General features: G+C 39.6%; 1 protein-coding gene across 6 annotated transcripts in view; it reads right to left on the bottom strand.

Moving 5' to 3' along the window:
- Positions 1-23,503, bottom strand: part of LOC121893948 (copine-9-like) — a 165,554-nt gene that overhangs the window by 40,342 nt on the left and 101,709 nt on the right. For 5 of the 6 annotated variants that reach the window (XR_006095450.1, XR_006095451.1, XR_006095452.1 and 2 more), the window contains 7 exons: positions 17,971-18,034; positions 15,287-15,390; positions 14,685-14,789; positions 9,620-9,661; positions 2,002-2,077; positions 1,604-1,657; positions 1,339-1,400 (listed from right to left, as the gene is read on the bottom strand). Coding sequence is in view for 3 of the 6 variants with exons in the window: in XM_042406165.1 (XP_042262099.1) it covers positions 1,339-1,400; positions 1,604-1,657; positions 2,002-2,077; positions 9,620-9,661; positions 14,685-14,789; positions 15,287-15,390; positions 17,971-18,034 (507 nt within the window). In the remaining 3 variants the exon portion in view is untranslated. Of the gene's footprint in view, positions 1-1,338; positions 1,401-1,603; positions 1,658-2,001; positions 2,078-9,619; positions 9,662-14,684; positions 14,790-15,286; positions 15,391-15,611; positions 15,689-17,970; positions 18,035-23,503 lie in introns of those variants that run through there. The other variant, XM_042406164.1, reaches the window with a different exon arrangement.

The following is a 23,503-nucleotide window of genomic DNA, read 5'->3' as shown; positions in this document are numbered from 1 at the left end:
CATATCCAGGGGGAAAACAGCGTTTATATCAGAAGGGGAAGTTTTATTTTAATGATTACTTCAGTGTTATTTAGCATAATAACTAGGGATGCACCAATCGAACTTTTTCAGTCCTGCTACCTGGGCTTTCAGTATCGGCTGATAGCGAGTACCGATCTGATACCAGTGCTTAATTAATAGGCTGTATGCCTCACTGTGTGGAAGAGACTGGGATCATTCTTTTATGAGTAAAGCAAAATCAGGCTTAATTTAAACATTGATTTCCCAACTTTGTTTAGTCTTTATGAAAAAATGAAGTGTGTTCCTGGAGTTAACTTTCCATATTCTAAGACAACTCGGCTCCACCACAGCAGTTGCTTTTTAGAGGTTTAAACCTCAGCGATTTTGAAGTTAAACAATTATTACTTTCAGCACAGAAAAAAACTACAACCCCAATGAAAAAACAAGTGTAGCAACTTGGTTTCTTGCGTCATGGCAACTTGGTTTCGTCTATATCCATAAATTTACCAAATTTCTCTTCTTAAGTCATTTTCACAATTTTGTAGCTGTAATCTCTGCTGTATAAAAACTTCTACACCAATGCAGGACCGTCCTCTTTGTGCTGCTGTTATTACAGACATGTCTGAGCTTAACTCAAGCTCGCCTCTTCTAGAGCTGTGACATTTAGCCCACAGAGGTCTTGGGCTTATGTGTAATGGTGTTCCTTAAAGGCCAATAAAAAACAGAACTATCATTTTTCAAGAAACTACTGTCCATATGTAAGCCACATGTCATATGGTTGAGAAAGGTTCTGTTCCAAGGCTGGATTTTTAGGTAATAGCATTATTACAAATGTCAATGGCTATTTTTTGGAGTTTTTTTTACTTCCGGAACAGAACTTGGATGTCTCAGTTTCACCTCAGCTCTCTATAAATTACTATGGTATACTTATGGCTATTGTTTTAAATAAATGTTTTTCTTATATTCATAATTTTCTTAAATCATGAATATTACCATTTGGTAGGTTGAAAAACAATGCTATTGAGAAGAGTTACGGCATAGTTTGGTTTGACAAAGATCAGCCTCTGTGCATTTTGCCATTTTCCAAGGACTTTTACATCCAGAAGCCTGGACACATGAGGAATCCTTCCTACGAATAATAACTTTCAGGATATAGGCTACAATAAGCAAGTCATTGAAGGATAATGCTGGTGATTTTCTATTATAAACAATACACACATTGACTGTACTCTTGAAATCAGAGTACAGTCAATGTTTGCATATATATATATATGCAAACATTGACTGTACTCTGATTTCAAGATCCTACTGATAAAATATTAGAGACTGAGCTCTTACCCTCCTCTGATGAAGTCGACAAATGTGTATTCTGACTCCACTTTGAAAGACAACAGAGTCACCTTGAAGATGGAGAGTGAAAGGTTAGAAATAAGAGCGAGGGAGAAAAAAAAAGGAAAGTAGCAGAGTGAGGACAAAGAGAGAAGATCTCTGAGAGGCTCATAGCAAACACCATCCGTTTACTGCTCTGACATGATCTGGCTGCTGTGAGTCATGTCCATGAAATGTGACAGCTGCTGATGAAACACAGTGCGGCAGGTCTTACCGTCCCTGAATTGACGTATTTCTTCTTCTTGCCTTTCTTTTTAGGATTCAAAACCTTGACCACAAGACAGAAAAACAAGAAATTAGGTTTTTTTTAACAAATTCGTCTCAGCAGAAATGTTTAGTTATTCAGAGCATGTTTGAGCCCCAGTGGGTGGATAATATATCGTTCTCAGATGAGGACTGGAATTCATTATATGAGAAATATCACTTAAATGAATAATATATAACTCTGTCAAGAATCTATTAATGTTGTTGCAAGTTCCCAAAACATTGTTACACTTTTGATATCCTTTACACGTTCGGGAAGATAAAGTTTTGGAGAAAGTCAGGGATTCCATTTTAACTACTTGCTGATCCAAGTTACTCTCGTCATTCTTTCCTTTTCTTGTAGTTTACCTCGTAGACATTGAACTGACTCTGGCCTCTGGACAGCTCTCTGTAGCTGGTGGTGAACTCTCCGATAAAGTCATGACTGGAAGAAAGACAGGGAGACACAAAAATAATGAAAAACTGTGACGTCTTCATCTACAATGTTATTTTCTGTCTGCTTTGACCAAGAATGATATTTCTGTTGTCAGCAGTGTTGGTGTTACTGTGTTGGCAGCTGCAGTTTTGCTGTGAAATAGTTGGAAAGTTGAGGTGTCTATGGGTGGAATACACTGGCCTTAAGAACACCGGATACTAACACAAACATGAGCAAATCACAATATTAAAGCTGAATTAATTGTTATCACATGACATGTTAGCAAACATGAAGCAACATTTGCTTTCATTTTAAGTCATGTTTCTGTCCACTTGAGGAATCTAAGTTCAATATTCCCTCTCATTTTAGCTCTCTTCCAGGCTCAACCAACTCCTGAAGGAAAGATCTGGCTCCTTAACTGCTAAATGATTTATTGTTGTTGCTAACTTTGTCTGTCTGCCATTTGCTGCTGGGCATATAAAAGCAAAGTGTTTCTGCTGAAAACAATGCCATCTGCGGGGGAAAACATTGTGGCTTGGGGTAAACCAAAACTCTCTGTAGCGCTGGAGGGACTTGCAGAGTTGGGTGATAATTCTCTATATCTTTCAAAATACACATATTTGAGTCATTGTGTATATAAAAAAAATGATTAGTGCAGTTTTAACTTTGAAAGGAATAATACTCAACGGTAGTGGATAACCTGACAGACACTGTGTGGTCCAGCAGATCAATAACACAGGAGCAGAACTTTAGACTTGGCTAGGCTGCAGCAGCATTTCCAGTCCCACACTGGTTATAAATAATCAAAACCTATTTCACTTTAAAAAACTATTTTAGCCCAGGATGAAATTTTAAATAAAATGTGACTCTCACTCTGAGCCCCAGGTTTAAAACACATTTTTGCCAAATGGGTACGCACCAGATAAAGGTCTGTGACTACTTTCAGTAGAAAATCAAAAACATTACACCAATTCCCTCAATGTATCATTGTGGGTCCTGACACTTAATTTTTGATTCACTACTTTTCTAAATCAAGGTACACCTACTGATGGGCATTTTGGGCAACTTTTTGACCTGTGGTGTTGGATGTTGGTGAAAGAGTTGTGAAAGAGTTTGTTCAACAAGAATTAGAAATAGTCTTTTCAGCTCTTGTCAACCCCTTAAAGGTCCAGTGTGTAGAATTTATTGGCATCTAGCGGTGAGGTTGCAGATTGCAACAAACTGAATACCCCTCCCCTCCCCTATCCTCCCCTTCCAAGCATGTAGGAGAACCAACAGTGGCTGCGAAACAAAAGGCTAGCAGCTAGCGCTATGGTCAGCTCCACCCTCTTGTCCAAATATGGTCACTTCTGGCTCCAAAAATCAAATTGGCAACAGCCAAATCCAAGATGGCAATGGTCAAATCGCTATACTTGAGGCTTCAAAACGGCAGTTCTCAAACCAATGGGAGACGTTCCGGTGACTATGTCCATATTTTTTTACACTCTATGTAGATATAAAGGGCTTATTCTAAGGTAATGAAAACGCAACAATTCTTATTTTCAGGTGATTATACACCAATTAAAACATATATATATATATATATATATATTATATTCCATTTCTGCCAAGTCCGTTCGCAAGATGCCACTAAATTCTACACACTAGTCCTTTAAAAGGCAATATGTTCAACATCATGGTGTATAATTTCATAATGAAGAGAAGAGTCCTGACCAATGTTTCCCATGAGGATTTTTTTAGTCCAGGAGCTGCAGAGTTGAAATGTATGAATCTGTATTCAAAAACACTCCAAATGTGCAACACCATGGGAAGAACATGACCCTTTTTTAGTTCTAGTTCTAGTCTAGAGATACTTTCATGATCCACACAGTGAGTATGTATGAAAAGTATGAAAAAACATGTTTCCATTATGTGCCTGAAAGTTTGTCAGTGTGGCTACTTCTAAATCTTGAAAATGTGCACTTAAGCTGTACAATCCAAACATGTAGGTGACGTGTGCTTCAATCAAACTCAGTAGTTTGTGTTCTTTATTTCGATCATTTACTGAAAAACTTGCATACTTCGAAATCTCAAAATGAAACACAGTAACAGCGTTAATATGATCAAACTGACGAAAACAAGCAAAGACAATTACTTGTTCAGATTGTTAACAAATCAAAAGCCAGAGCTGTTTGTGGTTTCTATTATTCCCTATAAAATATTCTACAATGGAAATAAAGAGCTGCTTCTCATTAGCAGTTTAAATAATATGAAATATTAAATGACCATCAAATTTCATTATTGACTTTGGAAACAGTAAGAATTTAAGGTCCTCCTAGTAGCTTTTTCCTGAGATTCAAACCTTGCTATAGTATGTGACAGTGAAGGTGTCTCCATGACAACTGAACAAACTCCATCTGCTGAGGACAACCATGAGATGTGGTTGAAAGCTGGTAAAGTTACTCTTCACCATATGTCTACATTATTGTCAATGATGAAGCGTTAGTAGAAGTCGCACCTGGACAATCATATGGCCCTGGCATTCCTCACACAGAACAAAGCTGATATCAGTTAGTTCAGTTATATCCTCCTCAGTTGACACACTTCATTCTGCACTTTCTCTCTTTCTTACTCTCAAACCTTTTATCCATCAGTGCAGTTCCCTTTTTATCCTATTTTTAACATTTCCTTCTTTACACACCAAATCATCTCTGTCAAACTATGTATGTATACAGTATGTACACCATATATGCTAACACATTGTTACCACACAGTCTATCATGATATTCCCCAATACACAATGCTTCTCCACTGAAGTCCTCAAAGCATTCAGCTGAGCTTGCAAGTGCTCTGTGTCATCGGTAACCTAAGACCGACTCCAAAGCAAATGCATCCAAATACAAGACGGAAAAGTTAAAAGTATACAGAGGGCAAATGGGAATATTGTACTCTGGCAACCTGGGGCTACATGCATAAACAATGCATATGCACAAAAACCATGCATACGCCATTTCCTGAACATTAACCGGTATTTATAAAAGCAGAATTTGCAGTGAGAATGTGCGCACCTCACGCATTCTTTACACTAGGTGTACACATGTTTTTCTAAAGCGATCTGAGCTTGATGTGATGAGGTGAAGATGAAATATAAGGTGAGTGACAGAATCTTAGTGAAACATTGTTTGTCTTGGTTGATAACCAGCTGCACTGACTGTGTGTGTTTTTTTGCATTTACACAGAGATTTGTAAATCGCCAATCAAAGGCACATTTATAAAGGTAACATTGATAAATTACCGTGTGATCAATTTGATCATTTTTTAATTTACATGGCAGTCAACATTTTATTTTGCTTTTAAAATTCTTTTTATTATATAAAAGCAAGTATATCTCTGGCCACTTTCAGAGTGGAAGCTAGTTAGCACAATAGCACTGATTCCCACTACACGTCACATTCTTTTGGGCAGGGGGGCATTTTATGCCTTTTTTATAGGGGTGACATGCAACAAGGATCTACAGCCAAATTGGAACCACAGACGTTGCAGTTATATAGCATACCTCTTAACCAGTAGGCTACCGTGGCATGCCCACGTCACTTTTTTAGTCATTTTATTTCAACAACTGCTAGGTCATCAGCAGCTCCTGCACACTCAGTGTATTGTTCATCCCACATGGAGCCTCCCGGTGGGGCAGCATGCCTGCTGTTGTGTTTACACTGGGAACAGTGGAGGCAGAGGTGGCAACCCTTTGACTGCACCTTTACCTCTCTGCCTACCTACATTTTGTAATGTGCAGCACTCTTTTACTCCCCCTCCTTCTAACAGTACAAGTAAAGTTTCACTCGGCTACATTAAGATGTCTCTCATGCCACTTGATGAAGATCAGAAATATTCAGGGCTATGTTCAAAACATTCAGGAATGAACTCCTGAATGATCATGATAATACTTTAGGGAGCACTCAAATAAATCACAGACGGGACCAACACCGTGTCTACACAGAATCTGTTTCTGCAGTGTTTTTGAGTTGTCTGTCTCGCACATCTGACTAACAGACTTGCTTCTATTTCAATTCAGCTGTCTACATGTAACGACTTGTGTTTTAAGGTGTTAAATAAGGTGTACAGAACTTTTAAAAGAGGCTCCCCCTAAATGGTGACTTGATCATCTGAGGGGAAATGCCTAAAGTTGTTAATACTAATACTGATACTGGTAAGGATCATCTATGAATCAATTGCCCCATGTCTAGACAGCAAGCGTAGCGTGAGTAGCACGTCAGCAGAGCAGCAGCAGCAGTGAGTGCTCCGTCTGTGTGTCTACACTCGAGGTGTTCAGGTGCAGTGTTGAGCGTAGGTCATCCTCGTGTTGGAAGCCTGCACCGAGAAGGTGCAGACAGCTGCATCGATTAAAAGCATATCTGTTGCATGTGACATGTGTGTAAAAAGCGCGTCTGACACACTCGCTGTCTAGACACGGGGTAGCAGAGACTGCCTAACTTGTAATCAACTAGCATTTTAATTTGCATGTGATTTCACTGTTTCCCCAATGCACGGTCACTGCACTCTGTCTTGGAATGAATATACTGCCCCTGAATATTCTCCTCTTGAGAGGATCTCTTGGAGAGGGAAGGCTTTCATGACTTCAACACATTATTTTTCATCTGAACATGAAAAATCCCCCTCCAGCGTCATCAGATTGGTAAATATCAACTCCCTACATGCCCTCAGATCATCTCTGCATCTCAATATATCACCACCTGAAGCTGTGTGTGACACTGCTGCTGCCTGTGTAATGCTGGTATTTAGAGGGGAATCCTCAAGGAGCGAGCAACGAGTTCATCTCCCCACAGGCAGCGGGGAGGGAGATGAAATATAAGAAGAGGGGGAGGAGGGGAAACAGAAACAAAGCAGTAACACACCAGAGGTTTAGGTAAAGAGAGAGACAGGGAAATGAAACTTTGAGGAAAAAAAAGTGACAAGTAGGAGAGACAAAAGGAGAAAGAGAATTAAATTCTGACAGAATACAGCAGGTGTTGATGTTTGTTGATGTAGTTTTTGGTTTATTTTCAGTGTTTTTATGAAGGCAGTGCTGTCATGCACGAGGATGATGCACTGTCCTGTCAAAGTTATCTGCCTTACTCTTCCCTGTTATCTTATGTAGACTGTGTCATATATAATATGTTCCCTGAACTTATATGTATATATATATATATTACGATAAAAACATTATAGAAGAACTACCTACTTTATGATAAGATATTTTTAGTGGATGTACTTCAGGTTTATTGTTAATAATAATGTATATGAAAGTGGTAACTGAAAAGTTGAAATGACTGTCTGAGGGCTGGGATAGTTCATTCACATTCATATTCACTTTTTAACCTCTGTCTTTGAAAACCTGCAATAAACAGTTAAATGTGCTAAAAAAAAAATTAAAAAAATCAGAAAAGTAGTATACCACAACCATGTCTTGTATTATTCCATTGGGTGTCTGGAGTTGTGTGTAATTTTGAGGTGTAATGTACAGTGTTTCTCTATAGGTGTGAAGGTCATCTGGGGAGGTCAAGCGGGTTTTTTCAAATTGTAACAATATTTTAGCTGTGACTGTATGAAATCAAAAGGAAAAGATGTACAAATGAAAACATATTGTATCATATAGTTGACAGTTACTTACTGCACTGGGATACTTAAATGGAACTGAACCATTGTTAAGATGATTAGTTCCACAAGTGCTGTGAAAAGGATCTACTACAGATGCAACAACGTTGTATCGGCATGGTGTTGCAGGGTGTGCAGGACATTTAAAGCAATCCATGCATTTCAGTGAATTCAGTTCTGTTCAGATTACACAAGTCTAATTTCTCAGCCCTCCCCAGGTTTTCATTACAGCCCCAAACATCTCTTTGTTTACCAATTTAATTTACTGAATTTCATCAGCTCTGTGCAGTTTATGTGGGTGTAATGATGGGCCAGAAAGATGCTATAGTTAACCAGAAAGATAGGAACCCATTTAGACCACACAGACTTCCTAATTAGTATTGCACAAAGAAAAAAATGAAATGTTTCGAGACAAAGGCAGTTACAAGAGTCAGACATCACAAGGTAAATGGACTGTAATTTGTTTCCACGCTTTGGGGTAAGTTGCCTTCTTATAATGGATTAGATGGACTTAAGAGTTCATTGTCGATTACAACTGAATTGCTTTCATTTTGCACTGTAAAAAAACAATGAGTGTAGTTAACAATGAAACTCTTCCCAATTAATCCGGTCCATTAATTAATCCCACCCAAATGGTTTTAACATGATGTCATCTGTGGTCATATACCAGTGAAAAACACTTCTGAAACTAAACTTTGCCTCTACTAATGTCACTTGAGTCAGTGCCAGTTTGAAAATGAAACAAATCTGTGGATGTGGAGGAGCACTTAGAAAAAAATGAGGTTAGCAGACCTCTGTAGCTCCTCATCTCTGCTGGAGGCTAGCAGCTCCAGGCTACATTAACCGCTACTAGCATAACACAAGTGAATCTTGGACTGACATGTCTGCGGTCAAGTTACATTTTGGGTAATGTAGACATCAGGTTTTGACAAGGAAGAAGAATGCACGGTATAAACAAAATGTAATCTCTGGTTCTTTTACATCAATTTTGACCCTTTTTTAAAAACTGTCCATTGTGAATCAGACAGTGCATTGAGTGCAATGCTGAATCAGTGAAAAACCCCTTCAATATCTGTGAAAACAGTCCTTTAGTCCACATGTGTCCCACTTGGTCTAACTACAGTATATTAATCCATTTCACATTTCATAATGGAATTTTCTTTTTTTATGTTTTTGGGGTGTGCTATATATGGCTCTATGTAGGGAAAACACTGCTTTATATATGTAACAGTTCAGTGAGAGTAGACTGTATATGGACCATTACATTCACATGTGGAGGGTTTACTCTGCAGCACACATCCTGCGCTCCCTGGCAGAATGATTACAGAGGAGTTCTTTTTGTCACGATTCAGCCTAAAATCTCTGATAATGGCTTGTTGTCAAAATAAACATTCCTTGCCATGATGCCCTACGAAGACAAAACAGACTTGTCTGTCAAACCCTGAAAAAGCAACTGACATGCAACATAATTACAGCCTGATTTTGTGTCAGTTGGATAAATTTTGCTGGAAATCTGCAAGAAAAACATTTACCTTTAGTTTCCTCATGTCTTGCAGGCTGTGGGGACAGGGATTTGGAAATCTGGGATTGGGGATTGTAAAATTACCACAAGAATTTCAAATGAATCCTGACTGAAATGTATGGGCCACCGTAACGCAGGGCCAGACAGCCTGAAAAACCCACACAAGGTTTCCGGTTAAGCCCACAAATCTGTAAGATTTCAACCTTTCACCTGCCAGATGCTTTTGATTTGTCACCGAGCATGTGCCACAAGGGTGGAGCCTTCCATTTGTCGTAATAATGTAATAATAAGACTGAAAGACCTGTACCCCTCCCTTGGGTCAGACAGAACAAGGTGTGACATTTGAATGATTCAGTGCGGAGCTGAAAAGGAATAAAGGATAAGAAGAAGAAGCTTACCTCCCGTCTCGGTCCCAGTCGTAAACGTCCACCTTGACTGTCCTGGAAGGAGGTGAGACGAGGGAGTGGAGGAAAGACAGACAGGGGTGAGATTCACAGAGAAGAGAGAGAGTGAGGGTGGGAAAGAGAAATGACAGAGAGACAGGAGAGAGATTAAAAGCAGGAAAGTAAGTCAGGAAGTAAACTTTTCTTGGCCTTAACTTCACAGAATGCTTCACATTTTAAAATAACTACTGTACAAACCAGTGAAAATGAGACTTATTACATAATACATGTTAAGATTACAACAGATTAATCTTCACTTAAAGGAATATAAGACTGTTTTGGTACTGATTTTTATATGCAATGAAAACACAAACACTTGTAATATTCCATATATATCCCTGTGTGGTATACATACATCATTGACTCTTTTGCTCCACAGCACACACTAAATACACTCCATGAAATTACTTTGTGATAGTAGGCCAGCATAATTAAATGACTAGTCTCTTGTCATAAAAAGGTATAACAAGATGAACCTGATAGGAAGCCCTTTGTCAGAAATAAACTGTGGGCCCCTACTGATACATACTCCTCCCATTCTCTCATTAAGGGTCCCTCAAGTTCAGTGCAGTTGTGTGTGTTTATCATATTTTGCCTTGAGTCCCAGATACCAACCAGCGCTCCTGTATTGGCTATAAACCAATCAAGACTAGATTTTGATAGAACTATATGTTGGTCCCTCTACAAGACAGGTCCTCTGAATTAGGTAATAATGCAGGACCTGCCTGAGGGTCCTTATCATTTGGGTGTACACAGTTGTTACTCTTTGATGGGGCATATCCAGAAACAAAATTGGCATTTAATAAAATTATCACAAACTATTTGACACATAGTAGAAGCTCTTTAAAAATGCCCAAACAGCTGAGCACTGTAGTTTTTACTAAATGTTACTCAAACTGGAGGAAATAGTGCTTTCATTGAGGACTATTTTAAGCGGCGGATGAATCCACATTTAGTGCTCTAGTGAGTATTTCTGGCAGCAGTGTGTGGGACGGATAAACTACATCTGTGTGTACATGGTAATGAAGGAACATGTCACCCAATGCAACAGTGCGGTTCATTAATGTGTTTTTAATTGTTTTTAGACAACAATGGAGCTCTACGGCACAGAGAAATAAGATATATCAGGCTTCGGATGCACACACAGTACTTGTTGGTAGGATACATTCATTATTGTTTGGATATCACCAGACTCATCCTTTAACATAACTGTCAGTGGGTGTGAACTAAGGTCATACATACGTTTGTATTAATGGACCAAGCAGTGTGGTGGTCACTAAGATTGATAGGGTTAAGGATATTTATATATTTATTATTTCTTCATTATTATATGGCATGTGGATACATGAATTTAAAAATTCATATTCACTCAATACGCTGTAGCACGCTTTGCTTGTTTATTGTCGAGAATGTTTGATTCACCAACGCATTCCCTTTTTATTGCAAAGGGAAACGTTTTACCTGCTAGTTAAAAACAATGTTTTTTGTTAATATCTTTTTCGTTAAGTTTACTATTGTCCTCCACAAAACTAAATTATATTACAAGTATTCTCAGTGTCATATGCTAAAGAAGCAGCATGGAGGAGAAGTGAGCAGTAACACAATCATGAGGTGGACGGGAAGTGAATTCAAAGGTTTGTCCAGGGAGGCCAATAGCTGCAAATAAATAAAACTCAAGGAAATTAAGAAATATTTGACAACGTACAGATATTATATAGAGCTGAAAATCACTACAAATACAGAAAACAGAAGCAAAAAAAGAAACACTGCAGTCAACAGCACAGTAGACGTTTCCATGGGACACAAAACTGAGGAACATGGCAGGATGCATGATTTGAGTTTTGGAAAATGAGCTAACAATGTTTATTTCAGTTTTAACATTGTGATTGCGTGAATCCAACATTATTTACTAACATGGTCATCAGTTTTTAGTGTCCCCAGAGAACTTTTGTGTAGCTGCATGTGTAACTCAATTCTGTTTTTGTAACTGGTGAAATGTGACCACTTGTGTTTTATTTACAAGATTTTCAGCTTTTTTTTCTGAATGCAACATTTGTATTGCCAAAGTGGTGAAGATCTTTTCCTTATTTGCTTTTGTTTTGTCCAACGACTTGTGTTTTTCTCAAAGGTACCTCGAGGAGTTTTTCATCACCAGTAGCACTATGAAGCAATGTTTTACAAGTGGGTCACACTACTCCACTGATCTACAGGTGGCAGTGACGCGGCAACAAAGTAATGTTCCAGCTAAGGGCAGAGAAGAAGACTGCTAGCTAGTAAACAATGCAGGTTTCAAAATGATTAAAAATCAGCTTTGCTAATGTTTTATACGCTAAGAAATTAACTTAACACGTTTGTTACACTTTAAGGATGCACACAATGCTTTCTGGTGAGAGACACTGAATGTAAAGATAACTTTTTTGTGTACAAGAAAACTCCACCTTGAGCCCAAGTGAGTAGCTCTTGGTCTAAAAAGTGAGGGCAATGCGGAAGTGCCTTAAACCTGCAGTCTCTCTAATGGCCAGCAGGGGGCAACTCCACTGGCTGCAAAGTGAAGTCCAATGTATGGAAGTCTGTGAGAAAATGACCCTACTTCTCACTTTATTTATTACTTTAGTAAACAGTTTCCTAATGAGTTTTTGGTCTCAATCGCTAGTTTCAAGTCTTCTTCAATAGGCTACAGGATGATGTTCATTTTGTAAATTATGGCCCCATTTAGAGTAAAATAGACAATAAAGCAGGGTATGCTTTAGGGCGTGGCTACGTTGTGATTGACAAGTCATTACCACGGCGACAACGTTGTTTACGTTACGTAACCACAATGTAACCCCAGATGGTATAGGTGTAGCTGTCACTATTTCAGTGTCTTTTCAGTTCATGTTAATTGTAACATTTCAGCGTTTGATTGTGATAAATGACCCTCTAAGAAGTCAACTGTACTACACCATACTAACCAAGCTAGCAGCTAGTGTTAGGGTCAGCTCCACCCTCTCGTCCAACTATGGTCACTTCTGGCTCCAAAAATCAAAGACGGTGATGGTCAAATCCAAGATGGCAATGGTCAAATCGCTAAACTCAGGGCTTCAAAACGGCAGTCCACAAACCAATGAGTGACGTCAAGGTGACAACGTCCATATTTTTTACAGTCTATGCTTGAGCCCTATCAGCCTCCATAGGTTGGGGAGGAAATGCCTCAGAGGAAAGCAACAAGCATACAAAGTACATCTGTCTGCCTGAAAGGCACCCCTCCCCCACTTCGTTAACTACAGTAAATTCTTATTTTAGTTTAGGTTTAGTTTAGGCTAAATCTTAAAACTTGGATCAATAGTTTATGGTTAGTGGAAGTACAATGCTACAGATATTTATGTGTTTGTTGCTGCTTTGCCTCCATGTTGGTCTCAATAACACCAGCACTGGCCTGAGACTGACAACACGGCCGACTGCTGGCATTATTCTGACCACCACAGAGTTTGTCTTGGGAATGTGTAATAACGTCAGGGGCTAGATGAGATTCTTCAGTATTTTACCTTTTTATTCTGAGTATTTCAGAATTCTGAGTATTTATTGATTTTTAGTCTTTATCCTGAGTAATCTTATTGTACAACTACTTTTTATCTAGGTATTTATGAGTGAGTATGAGGTATTTATTAGTGTTGAGTTATTTGGTACTGTACAGCAGCAGCATTGTGTGTCCTCTGGGACAATAAAGTCTTTTCTTATCTTATATGTTAAGTTATGTTTATTTATTTACATAATAATGCACAACAATGCAAACCATGATGAAGGTTAGTATTGAATTAAGTTGAAACCCTCGTACACTAACAAGGTCAGTGCAGCAGTGTCACATGAAGTCTTTGTATTGACTGACCAACAGCAGCAGCCACAACTGTAAGTTCTTTGTCACAACTGAAGAAGAGACTCTTCAAACTGAGAGCATGTGAATGGAAAGCAAATCTGCCTGACGTTTGTCACTGTGAATAAACAGTTGTTCACCACATATACTATTGCACATATTTGTTGCTTTGAGATAGATACCATTCTAAGGTCGTATTCAGACCAATTCAGGCGGTGCGGTGTTCAGCCGCACGGTTGAGGGGAGGTATGTGGGGTTGTGGGTGTGTTTATTTGTGCTCTAGAATGTAACCGCTGTGAAACAATCAGAAAATAATGTTTTATTGATCTGATTCACTGGCTTTCTCAATACCAGCGCTCCCTCTCTTCATTCACTCTCTAGCTCACTCGACCACTGCCCTCTCTCTCTCTCTTTCTCTAGTCTTTTTTAAAATGAGTCGGGAAGGTGACAGCAAAGTCTAACTTTACTTTTAACGTTATCAAACGAAGAGAAATGTCCTCCCCTCCCTTAGTAACTTTGTACTCCCTCATGGCAGAGTTTACTGCTCTGATCAGTCTGATCTCCAGCTGTGATTGGCCACCGCAGCCTTCAGCCGCAGTGACATCGGGTTGCGTCTCTTCAAAAGTTGACTCTGGCTCAAGTTTCCGGCCGCAGTCCGGTGTGGTGCTGCAACGGCCAAAACGGCCAAAACAGCAACAGCTGAAATGCACTACCCCCATTCAAATGAATGGGAGGACTGGTGTATTTGCTGCACCACCTGATTTGGTCTGAATACAGCCTAAATTGCATTATATGCAAATATAGTGACAATAAAGATCTCTTATTCTTATCTTACATGTAGTTACCTTGTTATCTCGAGTTGAGGTAATTTAACTTACATTTTTACAACTCTTTTGCATTTTCCACAAGTAAATGATTTTTAACTGATTATTCTTTAATTACTTTATACTTGAATTTCGTTAACTCACGTTTAAGGAAGAAGGGAAATTTGAAGTTGAACCAGCTTAATATGTCTTACCATTTGTAATGGGAATTTACAACCACGGGATGAGGACAGGGTACATTAAATCATCACCTATCAGCAGCTAGACCACTGAAAAGTCCTCCGATACTCTGCAGGGATTTGTGGTTATTAATTCTAAACCTCTGACTCCTGCGCTGTCACCTCACCTGTCATAGTCTCCATTGCAAAGCGCTCGAACAGGGATTGTAAACGACTGCCAAACAGGGTTCAGATTGTTCTTGATCACCTCAGTCTTGTGGCAGATGGTGAACCTGGAAAAACAAAGAGGCAGCTGAAGATGGTGAAGATGACAAGTCTAAACATTTCTGATCAGAGAGTTCATGTGGTGGGAGCAAGGACAGGATAGGGTAGCTCATACCGAGATACAGACAATCTCTTGAAGTACATTTCAATTGAATAAAATTTGCTGCATGAGACAGCAGAAACAGAACAAGCTCAAAAAGGGTTTTGATGCCAAACTGTATGTCTGAAATATTGAAGGCTACAGTACGTACAGATTAGAACGTTCTGTCTCAGTGTCAAGAAAATCTATTAGCCCTTCTTCCATCTGACAGGCAAAAAGCTTTCAGACTCCTCATGGGACTGGATCCAACAGAGAAATCTGCTGGCAGATTTTCAGTTGCTGTCGGTAACAAGGAAACAGCGGCGACAGAGGAGAGGCACATTTGCCTCGGGGTGATGGACTAACAGATGGACTGCACTGTAGAGGATTTGCTTTCACACACATTTAACAAAAACACACACTCACGTCCCATCCTCGTTGCTGCGGTAGAAGACCAGGAAAGGGTCAGACTTGCCAAAGAAATCCTTTTTGTCCAGCTTGTTGGCACAGAACTGCATGGTGGCTATGTCCTGAGAGAACAACAACCGTTTATTTTTACACCCTCAACTGATTTTTTTTTCTAATTTTACTTCAACTTGCAACTGGGCTTGGAACTTATATTCTTACCACTCTTATGTCAATGTGATAAATATGAAATTACTGCTAGCAGTGTGTTAGCTTAGCTTAGCATAAAGACTCCACGGGTGAAAAGCTATCCTGGCTATGTCCAAAGATAAAAACATTTGCCTACCAGCATGCCTAAAATTCATGAATTAATATGTTAGGACTCCAAGTTTGCTGTTTCTTTCTTGGCTGGGAGCAGTTGCCGGGTAACCAGCAAAGACAGCAAAGGAAGTTAAGGCTGATGTATGGAAGGTCGCTCTACACTTTTGATAAGTGTTGCTCAACAGAAATTAAAGAGTCACACAACGTTTTCAATTTAGGCTTCAGCAAAAGGTTTTGGTCGTCTCCATGGTAACCACCATCATCCAGCCAGGTCATTTAGTTACATTATATCATCCCAAACAGGACTAATTAAACAAGGAAGTTACATGTTATCTAAAGTTACAGACCAAAATATCAATAAGGAAGTTCAGTGAAAACTACAATCTCCATGGCAAGGTTAGTAACACTACCAAATCATTATGCGACAAAATATGACAGTGTCTGCGACATAACAAAATTTTCCAGGTGTGCGACATGACAGGAAAGTGTCGAGTGACACTTTTTTCTGTGGAAAATACGTCATATTTGTCAGGCGACCTGCCATAAATCAGCCTTTACTGCTCACAGCCAAGAAATAGTTTAGCACCTGCTTTTTACACTCCCAATGTTCAGAAAATCAATGTGTAAAATTGGTTAAGTTTCCCTTTAAAACTAGTCGAAAAGTGTAATAATGCATTTTGAGGTGTCTCCAGAGATAATAGATGGCTTTACTATTATTCTGGTATTGAGGTCACCTTGTTCTGCAGCATAAATGAATGAATAAACTGTGTTCAGGCAGGTTTTCTAACCAACCAGAATGAGTTGGTGTGAATGAGTTAGTTCTTATTGGGAGATCAACATGAAGAGCTGTTCCAGGTGTCAAAACTCAGAGTCAGTCACACTGGTGCAGCCAAATAAGTTCCCACATGCACACATTCCAATTTTCACTCGCATATACAGTGAAATACTGCACGGTAGGTTATTATGAAGGAGAGCCGCGCTGCAGTACTAGCAGGCTAAGGTGGACAAAACACAGTAGAAGAATGAAAGGATCTGCATTTGATCTGATTTATTTTAGCTGATACTGATCTATTAAAATATGCCTAAATCAGCCCCCAGTAATACTACTTGGTACATCTCTGAATTTATTCATAAAAACAACAAACCACAAGCAGGTGTACAGAGTGTCTTTTTATGATCCCCTTTTGCTGATAAATACTTAATAAAATCCTATAATGACAGAGATTCTTATGAGTGAAGTTTTGCCTGGATGCACTGAAGGCATATGAGTTTTTGTACTAATTTAAGAAATCTGGCAGATATCTAGTGTCCACCTCAAGTGCAATGAACAGCAAAGGTGTAGTGACTTCTGACAGATAAATCTGGTACAAAAGGTAAAGATGCAGTTGGTTGTTATATGTATTATACTTCAAACCTTAGAACTGATATTTTATCCATGAAACAAAACTAACCAGAGAGGCTTTTTCCAGAGGCAGGTATGTAATAAAAAAAAGTAAAAAAATAAACCATAACTAATAAATAAATGTAAGCTTTGAGTTCTGACACCCTCAAGGACTCTGGAGTATACTGTCAACCCTGCCCTGTGGCCTGCAGTGTGAGAAGAACCTTCTTCGTATTCATATTATGCATATGGATGTGAGGAAGTTTCACTTAATTCTGCATATACATTACAGCAAACCGCTTCCACAGTATTCACATCATTACCAGCATGGATGTAATTGCATATGTTTGCATGCGCAACCACATACTATAATACCATGGTGAATATGTTTGTGTGTGTGTGTGTGTGGTGAGTGTATGCTTTGATTGGAGTGTCTAATTATTTACCCACCGTGGCAAGAAAAGTGAACTGGATAAATAATTCATGAGCAGCTCTCATCATCACTTTGAAGGAAACGTAAAAAGTCACTTTCCTTCCACTTGATGTAGATGACAAAATTATTCTCAAGTCTGTTTGGTCATTTAAATTCACTTGGCAAAGTTAAAAATGGAAACACAGAACGTGACTGTCATAAATTCAGACTGCAGTACTTAACTTTCTGACCCCTGTCTCGGACTTTTTATACCTACTGTGTGTGTGTGTGTGTGTGTGTTTGTGTGCGTTTTTGTTACCTCATTGGGACCTTTTGCAGTATAAACACCGACCTTGTCAGTATCAGTAGTCCTCATAAGGATCAAAGCCCAGTCCTAATGAGGCAAGACTTCAATTCTGAGGTCCCCACTAAGTTTAGAGTTAGGGTTTGGATGAGGTTGTCCACAATGAATGGAAGTCAATGTGATGTCCTAACAAGGATAGCTGTGCAAACAAGGAGTGGGCCCTGCTGAGTTTGGTAAGTAAGTGTGTGTGTGTGCGTGTAAAATCCTAAGTATGATCTGATACTAACCCGGCAGTTACTGAGCTCCTCGGCTGTGAAGATGATGGTTCCGCACTTCTTCCCAGGAATCCCACTGAGGGAGAGAGAGAGAGAGAGAGAGGATGAGGAACAATGGAGGACTACCAAAGCAATAAAGACTCGTCCTGCGGTTATAGTTGTATTGGCTGCCACATGAATTCATAATGGTAATTTTCTGTCTTAAAACAAGTATGGTGTATACCAGAGTATTGCAATAAAAAAACATAATAATACTCTAAAACTTATAAACACAAATAAGCTACAACTTCTTGCTCCCATATTCAAGATGAAAGCCTTTATGAAAAAAACAGTACTCAGCAGTGTTCCTTTTGTCTATGAAAACTATGACCAAAAATATTTTTGATGGAAATGACACAAAAATATAAAAAGACCAAAAATTCCTCCAAATTAAACAACAAAATACATTGTTTGTAACTGCCAGAACAATACATAGAAAGGTTTTCTGATCTGATACCACTATCAGCAGTACGACATTTCATTGGTAATCGTGCTGTGAATTTCTAGCTGCAAGATCAGTGAAATAGCCCTTTTTTGTGTTTCACAAATAGAATAAAGGTTTCACAAATCTGAAACTGTGTTTTAATGACTCCCTGGAGTCTTCTTGGTAATCTAGTCCAGATTTGATAAGTCTAAATATAGTGGTTTTTGATCTAGACCTGGTCTAATGTGGTCTGGATGGAGAAATATCAGTGAAATCGCCCTTTTTTCTGTTTTCATAAGCGAAATAAAGGTTTCACAAATCTGAAGGAGGGTTTAAACAGGCTTTCTCTATGATGTATAACACTTTTTCATAAGTGTAAGTGGTAAAAAAAGAAAGAATCAGCCGCAAAATATCATTATTTATGTTTCCCTTCTTCTTCTGTCAGGCAATTGTCTGTCTTTGACTGTGTCAGTGATCAAACCAAACAGCCAAACAAAGGCCATGGTCAATATTCAAAGTGACCAATCAAAGGAGCCGACTGTCTATTCCATCCATGCCTCCAAAGTCTCAAGCATCAACCTGACAAGTGAGCGAGTGTTGAGCAGTTGCAAGCACGTAGGGAGGGTCATGTTGCTGTAAATCCCCCCCCCCCCCCCCCCCCCCCCCCCGCGTCACAGCCCCGTGCTCATGGGACCGCATTTGCGCACATGGAGCAGATATGCTCTCTCACAAGGACGCTTTTCTGCTCACGGATACTGTTCTATGCACTCATATCACGTGCATGTGCCAGGTTTTTATGTGCACAGATTTTGAGACTAATTTAACGCCATTTGTAAAGATCTATATATCAAGATTCAGATCGTTTTGTGTGTTTCTTAAAAAAAAAAATCTGTGTCCAAAAATGAAAATTCATTTGAAAATGCCAAGTTTTGAAAATCCAAAAGTCAAGAGCAACTGGACTTGTTGTAGATTCTTGAAGATGTTTCGCCTCTCATCCAAAAGACTTCTTCAATTCAAATTATGAACCAAATTCATCTTCAATCCCAGTGAAAATTAGATACTCACTGCTGTGTGATATGCTCAAAAAAAGCAGAACAAGCCAGTAAGTGTAGCCAGCTGCTTTCTTATTAATATTAATAGTAGAACACCACATACTGTAAAGTTATGGAGGTGGTCCTTTCCTGAAAATCACACAATCAGACAGTAACCCTCCATCTGCTAATCCCACTGCTGTCTGCCACTTACATGATTAATCACAGCAGCAGTGACAGAGGTACTGACCCCAGAGCGGATCCTCAGATTGCTCACAATTATATATAAGAAGAAAATTAAGACTTTCTACTCCGGAGACAGGCCACCAATCTTCTATCTGATCACAGCTTGACTGCTGCCTTCTAATTTCTCTGAGGGGGGATTGTACTTCTCATTCAGCGATGAATTACTGAACAATCTTGGTAATTGTATTGAAATTGGATCTGGATTAGAAAGTGAGGTCTGAAGTCATTTCTCAGAGGGGGGAATCCCCGGGTACAGCAGGTGCTGTCTTCTCTGCTGCTGGAAATGATGCTTTGCTGCCGCTGACAGAAAAACTTTCAAGAATTTACCACCTCTTCTGAGCTCCTCTAAAGATGTGTTCAGGCTGAACACAAAGCAGATTGTAGAATCAGATTGATCATACACAGGCAACATAGAGATGCTCGACACAGATTCACTCTAGTGGTGCGATATGTGGCGAAAACACATTCCTACAAATAGGAAAATGTTTATTTGTACTTACCGCAGCCGTATGACACTATTTTATGTCTCTACAGTGACAAGAAGAAAAAGGAGAGAAACTAATGAACAGATGTCAGACATAATTGGAGGACAGGAAATTTAACACAAAGCACAAAATTAATTTTTGCCTTGTTGCACAGGAACCTGTCTGTTATTTTCCTCTGGTTTGTTTCTTCTTTGCCCAAGTTTTAAGGTCAGTCTGACCTGTCACGCACACACGGTTATTACATGTTGTCACATGTAGCTACAGCTGATGTCTGTAAAGTCGGCCTTACAGCTGTTTGTGGTGAATAAACTTTATTAGTTGACCGACGCGTTTCGGCTTGTGGCCTTCATCAGGGTCATCATAAAACACATTACAAACACCATTTAAATAAAGTAAGTTGGGTATGAAAAAAGGTAAGAAAAGTTAAAAAAAAAAAAAAAAAGACAACCAATCATATACAAAAAGACACATATCAGCCAATGGGACATCTACAAAGATGGGTTGGATATATGGTCATGTGGTTTCAGGCCAATCATTGTCCAAGATTAACAGAGGCAAGGGGAGTGTCCAAGAAGGGACATGGGTGACACCATATTTGGTCCCTTAACTAGAAAGGTGCAACTAGGGGGTGGTACTTGTCAATCACTCACAAACTTTCAAGTCTGCAACAGCAACATATGGTATTTGGCATCCCAAGTGTTTTACTGTTTACTGGTGCCATGATGACATTTCAAGTGATCATTTTATTCTAAACCACGATCTTTCCCTAACCCTAACCAGTCAACCAGCTCTGAGTGTGTAATATTGCTGCAGATGGGTCTACATTGGATTTAGTTGAAAGCCTGGCACATCTCATACAGATGCCAAAGGGTACCTTGTGTCAATATCAGATGCCGAGGGGCATTGACAAAGTGTTAGTATTTGACGACCTGGGATGAAAACATGGTGGATATTCATAGTCCCTATAAATGGACTGTACTTGTATACGCCTTTCTAGTCTTCCGACCACTCAAAGCGCTTTTACACTACGAATCACATTCACCCATTCACACACATTCATACGCTGAATGGTACAGGGGCTACCATGCAAGGTCCCAACCTGCCCATCAGAGGAAGCTAACCATTCACACACATTCACATTCATACACATGGCACAGCCATCAGGAGCAATTTGGGGTTAAGTTTCTTGCCCAAGGACACATCGGCATGTAGCCTATCGGAGCCGGGAATCGAGTGGACGACCCAGTCCACCTCCTGAGCCACAGCCATCCCTACAGTGATCTATTGACCTTACTCTAGCACCACCATCAGGTCAAAATTTCTATTTGTCCAATACTTTTGTTTATGACCAAATATCTGCAAAATTATCAGTCATAGCTGTACTTTGTGTTTAGGGCTAATTAGCAAATGTGAATGTCTAATTAGCCAGTGAATGTGAGCATGTTAGCACGCTGATGTTAGCATTTAGATTAAAGCATAGCTGTCCCATTTCGAAGTCTCCTTCAAATGTGGCTGAGAAGCGTGGCCTTCTTTTCCCAAATTTAGAGGATCCAACAGATTGATCCTCTGTGGCCCAACGTATCCCAGACTGCATTTCACACCAACCAGCAGCTATATAGCTTCTTTAGTTCGATTCTGTCTAAACTTTAATATGTGAGGTTTTTCACTTCCGTGTAAACAATATATAAATACATTTAAATCTAATCATCACCATTTATGCATTGCTCTGCTCTTTGATCTACACAGATCTAAAAGCTGATCGTATCTAGTAATACCACACCTGTCAAGTATTTGGCCAATTTCCCACTGCATGGTCTAGAATATCTCGCGCTCTGTGTGTGTGAGGAGATTACACGCTGACAGGAAAAAAAAAAAGCTGCATAATTAAAAGTTTTTTCCATCAAGTCAAACCCAGAAAAAGTTGGAAAACCTTTATCATCCGCTTGATAATTCCCTCTGGCTGCGAGTCACACTCCACCTAACAACACGACACACCAATTTGTTCCATCCACTTGAAGGCGTGCGTGTGATTAAAATGCCGGCTGAGATTCAAGGATGTTGCTGTAAACATCTGTGACACATATATAGGCACACACACACACACATCTGAACACATGCACACAATCCATTATGCTGGAGGGAACCACAGATGATAATTTTGCACATGCACACACACACATGATATATCCACCTTGAGAGGCTGTTTCCTGTGCCCTTGAACTGTGGTTTCACCTCAGTCAGTCTATTGTCCCTTCCCCTGCTTCTTTTGTGAACACCAGTCACGTAACCCAGCTGAATGAGGGCAGGTAAAACTCAAACACCTTTGCTTGAAACAATAATTAATTCCTGTACTTCCAATTTCCTCTCAGTGTGCTTTTCTTTTTAATCAATCTCTGCTGACCCTCCCACTTTAACAAAGAACGGTAACAGTGATGTACGAGTGTCTGCAGGCTGCAGTCGCTCTGATAATGACTTTTGCGCGGTCACGTGGAGGAGTGGGGATACCTGCAGCAGAGCTACATTTTAAACACTCACGCAATGCCACCACTTATCATAGAGGGTCTTATTCCAACACCTGCCGCAACACTGCTGCTAAAAGCTCAGCGGTGGCAAAGCTGCGTCTACGTGACTTGAGCAAAAGCACAGTGGGATAAGAAGGAATCGATACAGAAAAGATGAAGAAAATAACTGAAAGATGGAAGTCATCAAAGAAAGTGTGAGTGTGTGTGTGTGTGTGCCAAGTGTTTCAGCAGGAGTTTTCCCACTCATTTCTTGTTGTCCTCCCACCACTTCCACTGCCTGATGTGGGTCCCCACTCCCACACATGTTATACAAGCACACATATACTCACAGTTACACAACTCTAAACAGAGAAAGCGATGCACGAAAACTGTGCACAAAAGTCCTCAAACTCTCTCCTCATTTGTTTATTAAATGTTGTTTCTTAAAGTTCTCTAGCAATTTAGAATCACACTTATATAAAGTTTGGGGAATCATGAGACAGTTTAACATCCGTTCACACCTGGACTCGTGACTCTAATGACAAGAGGACGAAGGAACCGCACGTGACCTCAATGACCCTGAAGGTGTAAACGACCCCGCAGAGGTTAAGACTATGTTTACATTACGCCGGCTAAATTCTAAAACACTGTTTTTTATGCAAAACTGACATGTGCTCACACCAGCAGGTTCATCTTGTTTTGGCAAATACCTCTGTCCACATTGAAATGCCAAAACAGGTAACTGTCCTCCTACTGGGCATGTGCAGAGGACCGATGAGCACAGAAAACCAGCCAAGAGGAAACAGTATGCTATTTCCA

The sequence above is a fragment of the Thunnus maccoyii genome, chromosome 3 (genome assembly GCF_910596095.1).
Source record: "Thunnus maccoyii chromosome 3, fThuMac1.1, whole genome shotgun sequence".
In the NCBI taxonomy this organism is placed as follows: Eukaryota; Metazoa; Chordata; class Actinopteri; order Scombriformes; family Scombridae; genus Thunnus; species Thunnus maccoyii.
The sequence above is the reverse complement of the archived record's forward strand: the minus strand, read 5'-3'. Positions and strand labels throughout refer to the sequence as shown.